At 41.9% G+C, this 9,534-nt stretch overlaps 1 protein-coding gene across 2 annotated transcripts; it reads right to left on the reverse strand.

Annotated features, from left to right (window-relative positions):
• Positions 1–6,567: 6,567 nt before the first annotated feature.
• On the reverse strand, positions 6,568–8,897 carry SEC61G (SEC61 translocon subunit gamma; the record flags this gene model as incomplete). Of its 2 annotated transcripts, XR_013792591.1 has the most annotated exons (3): positions 8,789–8,827; positions 7,526–7,628; positions 6,568–6,591 (listed from the first exon to the last, which is right to left on the reverse strand). XR_013792591.1 is itself a non-coding variant. In XM_079538583.1 (2 exons), exons 1-2 carry the CDS (start codon positions 8,880–8,882, stop codon positions 7,522–7,524), a joined length of 201 nt encoding a protein of 66 aa, XP_079394709.1. In that variant the 5' UTR covers positions 8,883–8,897. The 2 variants fall into 2 exon arrangements, 1 of the variants encoding a protein (XP_079394709.1); XM_079538583.1 differs by lacking the exon at positions 6,568–6,591 and having other exon boundaries at positions 7,522–7,628; positions 8,789–8,897.
• Between the last annotated feature and the right edge of the window lie 637 nt (positions 8,898–9,534).

Genomic DNA, 9,534 nt, shown 5'->3' on the forward strand with positions numbered 1-9,534 from the left:
GGCTTAGTCATAGAATCATTGAATGTTTTGGGTTTGAAGGGACCCTTAAGATCATTTAGTTTCAACCCCTCTGCTATAGGCAGGGACACCTCCCTCCAAACCAGGTTGCTCAAAGTCCCATCCAGCCTGGCTTTGAATGCTTCCCAAGAGGGGGCACTCACAACCTCGCTGGGCAACATGTTGAAATGTCTCACCACCCTCACAGTAAAGAATTTATTCCTAATATCTACTATAAATCTACTGTTTTCCAGTTTACAACCACTTCCCCTTGTCCTGTCGCTGTATGTCCATATAAAAAGTTCATTCCCAGCTTACCTGTAGTCTCCCTTCAAGTACTGGAAGGTCGCTGTAAGGTCTCCTCAGAGGAGACCTCCTCCTCTTCTCCAGGCTGAAGAACCCCAACTCTCTCAGCCTGTCCTCATAGGGGAGGTGCTCCAGCCCTCTGATCAACTTCATGGCCCTCCTCTGGACCTGCTTCAACAACTCCATATCCTTCTTGTGTTGGGGGCTCTAGAACTGGACACAGTACTCCAGGTAGTGTCTCACAAGAGCAGAGTAGAAGGGCAGAATCACATCCTCTGGCCTGCTGGTCATAATTCTTTCACTACTAGGAGGTTTCATGTCAATAGTTTCAACAAGTTTGCTGCAGAATGCATTAAAAGATGGATCTAACTATCACTTGCACTCACAGTAAAAATGTTGAATAGCTCTAATCTTTTCATTTGACTTCTGCAGTTGCCTATACTAAATATTCTACATCATGCAAATAAAAATCTCCCTGATACCTGCTTATGTGCTTATGATGAAAGTAGAAAGAATATACTGAAACATTTGAAGATCAACCTTGGGATATTCTAATCAGAATAGACACTTTTTATAATTATCTAAGTGCAGAAGTCTAAAAGCAACTCCATTTTACCTCTCAGAAGATGTGGAGATAGGCTCATATTCCTCTTAGTACCATAATTTAAGGATTTTATCACTACATATCACTACAAAACATCCAGTAACATCAGAACACCCAGCATATCTCCAAGGAAACCCTCAAAAACCAAAGTTTGTCTCAGGCAAGCTTTGGGCACATCAGGCTTGGTGATCTCTAGAAGTTATTTAGCTATTTTGTAACTAAAGGCACATCCACCTACCAAAAGGCTCCGCTGCTATAGAATAAGCAGCACAGATCTTCTAGTAAGAAGCAGTCTTCTTTTAAGAATAATCAAAATTTCACACACAAGCCCACTACAATGCAGACCTTATGAGACCAGTGGCAACAATTTGCAGTGGTGCTCTACATGAAGCAGGAAGAAAGAGTAATAAGAGCTTGATTAGAGGGTAGGTTTGGAAAACACCAAGTGGAACATCAAGAATTCTAGGGGAAAATGGAGAATTTGTGCAAGCTCTGTATAGACATGACACAGAGAAGTTCTGCAGCATAGAGGCCTGCGTATGACAAGATGTGCTGTGTCACAAGCAAAAATGAGATCCTGATGATACAGATTTTGAAGTACGGGGCTCATCCACAGGTATGTAAGTAGAAAAGGGATCAATAAAGTGTCAAGCCTAAAAGCTGTGAACCAAAATGTAGTTTCTAATACCATCACCGTGGCCAGGCATATAAATCTCTGCTCATTGCTTTGAAAAGGTACCCATAAATAGTCACGTGGTTCTTGGTCAAAGCACAGAACACTTGAGGAGGCAAAAAACTCTTATGTAATCTTGATGTCAGTCAGACACAAAATGGTGCCCTACAGAGGCCACATTTGCACAGACATGCACGCTCTATACTGGAAGCAGGATGAGGGCATAGAAAAAATGCTGTAGAACAGAAAAAGCCTCGCTCTTCAACAGCTGAGTGAACTTGTCACTTTGAGAGAGAGAAGGGACACTTCTAGAGACCTAACGATAAAAGAAAAATCCCTTGGAGATGCCTATCTTGCTACAACACTCTAAATTCACTGCATGCAGTTCGCCGACTAATCACAGGCAAACTATTTAGAATTTTGTTCCCTCCCTTGAATCATCGACTTCAAAAGGCATGGGATGCTGAACACTGTGCAGAGAAAGTTCCTGTAAGTTGGAGAAGACAGACAGGGCAATGTCACTGATGTAGGCAATAAGACACTTTCTTCCAGAGAGGCTGTGGATGCCCCGTCCCTGAAAGTGTTCCAGGCCAGGTTGGATGGGGCCCTGGGCAGCCTGGTCTGGAGGTTAAATGTGGAGGTTGGTGGCCCTGCATGTGGCAGGGGGTTTGGAGATTCATGAAGCTTGAGGTCCCTTCCAACCCTGGCCATTCTGTGATTCTGTGATTCTTCCAGCTGCTATTACTGGTGAGGAGAGCAGCTCTGTTTCCTGGGCTGATGGACGTGGTCCTGGCCCCAGAGGCATGCATTACATACAGTGCAATGTTCAGCCTGGTTTGGCCTTGTGTCTGTGACAAAGGAGAAAAGAGACCCACAGATCCATGCCCTGGGAAGAGCAGGGAGAGAAAGGGAAAAGGTAGAGAGGCTCCAGAAGAGATCCTTTCTCACTGGTGACACACTGCCACAGATCATCTTGGTGTAATGGTGATATACTGCATAGCTCTGCTGGGTTTAACAGTGACAAATTGGCACAGCTCTGCTTGGTTTTAAGTTGGCACACTGGTACAGCTCTGCTGAGTTTAATGATGACACATTGCACAACTCTGCTTTGTTTAATGGTGTCAAAGCTCTGCTTGGTTCAATGGTGGCACAGTTCTGCTGGGTTTGATAGTGGCACATTGGCACTTCTCTGCTGGCTTTAATGGTGACGCATTGGAACAGCCCTGCAGGGTTTAATGGTGGCACATTACAAAGCCCTTCTGGGTTTAATGGTGACACATTGCACAGCTCTGCAAGATTTAATCGTGGCACATTGCACAGCTCTTGTTTACTCAGAGGTAAGTATCCGCCTCAGGATTTTCCTTTTACTGCGAGGGTTTGTCAGATGAGTTTGTTGCCAGAAGGAAAGAAATACTATTAACAGAACAGGCTTATAAAAGCATAGCCTAGGAGGTTTCCACTACAGGCTTGCAAGGCTGCGTATAGATCTATTAAAAGTTAAACACAGACATGCAATTATACTGATGCATGCAGTTCAGATGCATGCCTGCTTGCAATGCTTTCTCCAGGTGGCAGGGAGCCATGTATCTAATAAGTAAAACAGTTCTGCTGTCTGCCCGTAAATCCATGTTCTTACTTCTTGATAACTGATTGTGACAGTGCAAAGAAATGGTCATAAAATTCTGTAAAAAAAAAACCAACCAACCAACCAAACAAACAAAAAAACAGTGGAGGGGGGAAAAAAAAACAAAAACCAAGCAAAACAACCACCAAAACAGAAATGGCTCAAAGTGCACTTATTACTTGCACTGAGGTTACAGTGTGGTAATTGCACAGACCAGTTATTACAGAGGTGGTAATATTACAGAGTACAAAATTGTGACAGGTGGAAAATCCACAATGCCTTAGAAAGGAGAGCTTTATTTTTGGCATGGGAGGCAATGGCCTTTTTCTGAAGGGCAGCTGAATAGCTTGGGGCAAAATGGCAGACTTGTGTACACAGCATCAGAAGAGTTTTCCTGATATACTGATTAACGCATTTGCTATGGCAAATAACTTCCACATCTATCAGGTTAGATTACTTGTTTTCTGCCACTTGACTTTGTTGTTTGTTTTTTTCTGTTGTTGTTTTTTTTTTAAAGAAAGCAAGTGTTGTGACTAGAAAGGATGATCTGTTGTAGGATCGGTGCATGTGACAAATACTTCTTGCATCCACTGCCCATGCTCCCCATGATGGTTGTGGTGGGATGGTCTCAAGAGGCACTGGACCTCATGTTGTAGTGTAACAGTTTACCTACCTTGTGCTGACTGGTTTTCCTTCAACTGCTTGTTTCCTTTGATTCAGGCATCCTTCTGCTGCGACAAGGGCTGGCCAGCAAGACTGATTCACATCAGCATTGGAGCACTGTGCTTTGCAGCTACCACTATCACCATGTTCTGCATGGAGACCAAGCTGGTCCACTTTGTCAGAAGCCAGTTCCTCTCCCAGGATATGAAGAAAGGAAAGTGAAATGCTCGTGGGCAGAATAATTCTTTTACATGGTTGCAGTTGCAGAGGGTCTGCATGGAAAAAGGCTTCCATGTGAGTTTGTTGAAAGTATTGATAGTGACAGTATAGAGACAGGTTGCTGACTAAGCTAGTACATACAGGGAAAGAGAGCTGAGTAACTTTCTCCTCCTGCACTGTTTTTTTTTCAGCTTTTCTTCCAATAGCCTCTTTGGTGATGAAGGTCTGTAATGCACCTGCCTGACATAAATTGATTGCCAGAATGAATGTGGGGATCTGCCATTCTTACTCTATTTAATTAAGAATTAATTGCATTATTAATTAATTAATTGTAAGCCTGACCTCAGTGCTAGGGAAGGTTATGGACTGGATTGTCTTGAGGGAGATCACGCGCCATGTGCGGGACAATTGGGGGATCAGGCCTAGCCAGCACGGGATCACGAAGGGCAGGTCCATCTTAACCAACTGATATCCTTCTATGATCTGTGACCTGTCTGGTAGACAAGGGAAAGGCTGTTGATGTGGTCTACCTAGACTTCAGCAAGGCCTTTGACACTGTCTCCCACACAGCACTCTCCTGCAGAAGCTGACAGCCCATGGCTTGGACGGGTACTCTTGGCTAGATAAGGAACCGACTGTAGGGCTGGACCCAGAGTGGTGGTGAATGGAGCTAAATGCAGCTGGCGACCTGTCACGAGCAGTGTTCCCCAGGGGTCGGTGCTGGGGCCTGTCCCCTTCAAGATCTTTATTGATGACCTGGATGAGGGCATTGAGTGTACCCTCAATAAGTTTGCAGATGACACCAAGTTGGTTGCAGGTGTCAATCTGCCTGGGGGTAGCGAGGCTCAACAGAGGGATCTGGACATCTGGGCTGAAGCCAATGGGATGAGTTACAACAAGGCCATATGCTGGGTCCTGCACTTTGGCCACAACAACACGAGGCAACACCACAGGCTTGGGGTGGAGTGGCTGGAAGACTGTGTAGAGGAAGTGGACCTGGGGGTGTTGATTGATGCTCAGCTGAACATGAGCCAGCAGTGTGCCTGGCTGGCCAAGAAGGCCAACAGCATCCTGGCTGCATCAGGAACAGGGAAATGATTGTCCCCCTATACGCAGCTCCGGTGAGGCTGCACCTCGAGTACTGGGCCCAGTTTTAGGCCCCTCACTGCAAGAAAGACATTGAGGCTCTGGAGTGGGTTTAAAGAAGTGCACCAAAGATGGTGAGGGGTCTGGAGCACAGGCCTGATGAGGAATGGCTGAAGGAGCTGGGATTGTTCAGTCTGGAGAAGAGGAGGCGCAGGGGAGACCTCATTGCTCTCTACAACTACCTGAAGGGAGGTTGCAGTTAGCTGGGGGTCAGCTTTTTCTTTCATGTAACTGGTGATAGAACTAGAGGGAATGGCTTCAAGCTGTGCCAGGGAACATGTAGGCTGGATGTCAGGAAATACTACTTCTCTGAAAGAGTGGTCAGGCAGTGGAATGGCTGCCTAGGGAGGTGGTGGAGTCACTGACCCTGGAGGTGTTCAAGGAACATTTGCATTTTGTGTTGAGGGACATGGTTTAGTGAGAGCTATGGGTGATAGGTGGATGGTTGTCTGGATGATCTTGTAGGTCTTTTCCAATCTTGGCGATTCTGTGATTCTGTAAAGAATGCCGTTATTGAGCATGGTAGGCTGTTAGAGAAGAAATGGTTTGACAACAAAAAACAAAAACCAGAACCAAAACCTGAAGAAAACACTAGGCAAGGACCAATCACAACGTAACTGTTACCAAAACAGAACATAATGCAGTGCAGAAAAAATTGAGTGATCAGTGCCCTGAAGTGTAAAGCATTAAGCAGACAGTTCTGACTCTTGCAGGGAAGCTACTGGAATATGTAGCACATATCCGAGTCCAAACTGGCTGTGTAAGTTTAGTTCCTTTAGCATCATTCATGTAATGAGAGTATTGATTAGCTTGTCAAAAATACTCTGAACCTTTTATCTAAACAGAAATGCAGTGGGTTTTTGAGCAACATCTAACAACAGCAGTGAACTACAGTCACATCAAAACTGAAGTTCCAGAAGGTAGAGTTAAACATAATTGACTTCACTCCTTTTCTGTTCATACCTGAGATGATCAGTGCAATTATGAAATTTGTCTCCATGGGTATGTCTTGCTTTTCTGCAAAGTGGAATGGTCTGTACATTGAGTAGCTCTGCACAAGTACAGTACTGACCTGGCTTTAAACAGGTAGATGGACTAGGAATGTCTCAAGAATTACTCTATTATAGTAGGAAGAAGTAACAAGAAACACTCTACTATTTAAAAAACTAAGAAAGCTGCAATGTAGACAGATATAACTGCATGCCCTTGGGAAGATAAGTAAGTTGTCAAGAACATTTGAAAACCCAAACTGAGTATGCAAACCCAAAACTGTTTAATAGCAAACAAGTTACACACTCGTGAAATTTTTGCAGCAAATGTCACGATGTGTCATTCTTCATGATGAGCAGTCAGCCGCCTCTGTCAAGAGAGCAGAATAATCAGTTTCAACCAACCAAATATCATCAAGCGATTCCACCTGAAGTCTAATTTCGACTACCAACATTGCCTTGTTAGGAATAACATTACTTTAGCTTTTCTCCTACATTCAAACATTTAACTTCGCTTAGAGAACAGCTCTTAGAGGCATAAGTTAGCCATGTTGCATAATCACAGAGTAGTATTTTACCCATTCCACACAGGCTAGAAATCACACTGTTACAAGAGGGATTACCTCAACTCTGGAGAACATGAAAACTTTTAACTGGCGCCACTAATGTGCGAGTACATTTGCTGCCAATTGTTTATGCTGCAGCATCCATCCCAGAGGGTTTTTAAAATTTTATAGAATGCATTTATACAGAAAGCAAGGAGTTCCAATCAAACTAGTCACTTAGTAAATTAAAGAGTATCATCTTTGTTCTGTGCACTGCCATCTTCCAAAACCACCACAGAATTCTATATTTTACCCTCTTGCAATTTATTTTGGATACCCATAAACTGGAAACAGTATCAGTATGCAACATCTAAATAAGGTGGTTGTTCTATGAATACGCATACACTGCAGAACTTGAAATCAAAATATTTGACATTCAGTTTCAAAGCAGATACTTGAAAAGAAACTGGAAAACTATGGATCTAATACTTTGCAACATGCTAGAATGCAAACCCAAAACTAATCACCTATTTCATGATCAAGTTCTTTGAATATTCACAAATACCTGTCATATTACACTAAAATGTGAACTTTTAAATAAACGTATATATTTTTATATATAAAATAATAAACATAAATAATAAATATAATGAAAATAATTTTTATATAAAATAAAACATGAAAGAGTTTGAAGCAACATGAATGGCTTGCTAACAACAGATGTAAAGACTGGCTAAAATAAGTTTGGTATTTACTTACACAATAATGTTGTTGATTGGGATATGGATCAACTTGACAAAGAAGCCAATAAATCCCATTATTGCAAAGCCTATTGCTGTTGCCATTGCAATCTTCTGGAATTCTGCAAATACAAAAATAAAATTCAGTTTAGGAAGCCTCATGTATGGCATACAGGAGATGTTCGCTCTGGTTCGCTGTAGGAGAGAACTTTTCAGAAAACAGTAGCACGTTAGCAGGAAGAAGTTCAAGCACAAAAAAAGCATTAAGGTTGAGAAATTAAGATGTTATTTCAAAAGACGGATAATATTTTAAGAAATGAATTTATTTTCCACAAATCACAGAGCAGATTTTTTGTTTGTTTAATTAGTAAACAGAATTTGATATATCCCATAACAATTAATGGCATATTTATGGTGATGGATCACCATCCCTTCATACCCCTACAAGTCCTGAAAATAATCCCCAATACATAACCGATCATGGAAAAGCTACAGTTAGATATGTCACAACACAACACCTACTTAAGTAACCTGCAACATTATAGCACTTACATGCTGCTTCCAATTATTTTAAGACACGAACTACAAGGTAGACTAAGGAGGTCTGCAGCTCATAAATACCCTGCCAATTAGAAAATGAATGAGGTTCCTTACTGATCTCATCCTAACTACTATCTCTAAGAACCACCACTGACATCTTGCTGATAATTATATCTTCGCTACAATGCCTTACAGACAGGCCAAAAATCATCTACATTTCCAGAAACAAATTTCTTCCTATCTCAGTCAGGTAATCACTGAAGATGAAGCACTGAATCAGCAGTGCAAAAGGCAATCCTATCTAGAGTATCCTAAAATGAAAGTATTTCCTTCAAGGTCACGTAACAAGCAGAATTTCCTTCAGAGTTTTCCTCGAACTGACTGCAGTCTATCAGATCTGACTACTGTAGCTTTTTTTTCTAAAGTCTGCACAAGTTCTTCTCACATTAGTTTACCCGATCAGTGAAAATATTATCTGCCCATCTCAGAATGGCTTATTTCAGCTACTCAGCCTATTTCATAAGGTGTATGTGACAGTGGTACTAAAACAAGACAACATATCAAAAAAGGACACATACAGATTTATTCTAACCAGAATGAAAATTTATTCATGCTGCTCAACTTTGCATCACACAGTGAAATCCAAGAAACATTCCTAACAAATGAATGAAAATCAGTAACATGCAGAAAGATGCAAAGCACAACAGATGATGAAATAAGCATTATATTCTGGGAACTATACCTTTCCTGTCAGGTTTAGTGCACCTTTTAACCAGTCGTATGGAGTCTTTTACAAACTGACGGCTGGGTTCCACAAATTGCATTACCTGATCCATGGCTGCCTGTAAAGATAGACAAATTTAGTATACATGGTGCCACACGTAACAAAAATTGGTATAAACAAAAAAAAAAGTAAAAAAAAAAGTATAAACAGCAGTTAACTATAAAACTTGAGTAGGCTTTTAAGATTACCAAAAAGCCAAACAAACTAGACTTCAATTTCTGTAAAGAGGAGTCACCTTCTAAAGGCATATCAATACATAAGAACCTACCATGGCTTACAAATAAATAAATATTATATAAAGCTGTGACTCAGAGTGTACTAAAGGAGAACAAGAGTTCCAGTTTGCATCCTGCACTTTCTAAGAACATAACTGAGGGCTACTAAACAGAGAGAGGCTTCCCACTTCACAAAAATCACAGAACTGTAGGGACTGGAAAGGACCCCTTGGAGATCATCTAGTCCAATCACCCTGCTAAAGCAGGTTCTCCACAGCAGGTTGCACAGGGAACTGTGCAGGTGAGTTCTGAAAACCTGCAGACAAGGAGAGCCCATAGCCTCCCTAACCAGTCCTCCGCCACTACCACAGTAAAGTTTTTTCCTTATATTTATACAGGATTTCCCGCGTCCAATGTGTTCCCATTGTCCCTTACCTTATCACTGAGTACCACCAAAAAGAGCCTGACCCCAGCCTCTTAGCATTCATC

Source organism: Tetrao urogallus, assembly GCF_951394365.1.
Source record: "Tetrao urogallus genome assembly, chromosome: 7".
Taxonomy (NCBI): Eukaryota; Metazoa; Chordata; class Aves; order Galliformes; family Phasianidae; genus Tetrao; species Tetrao urogallus.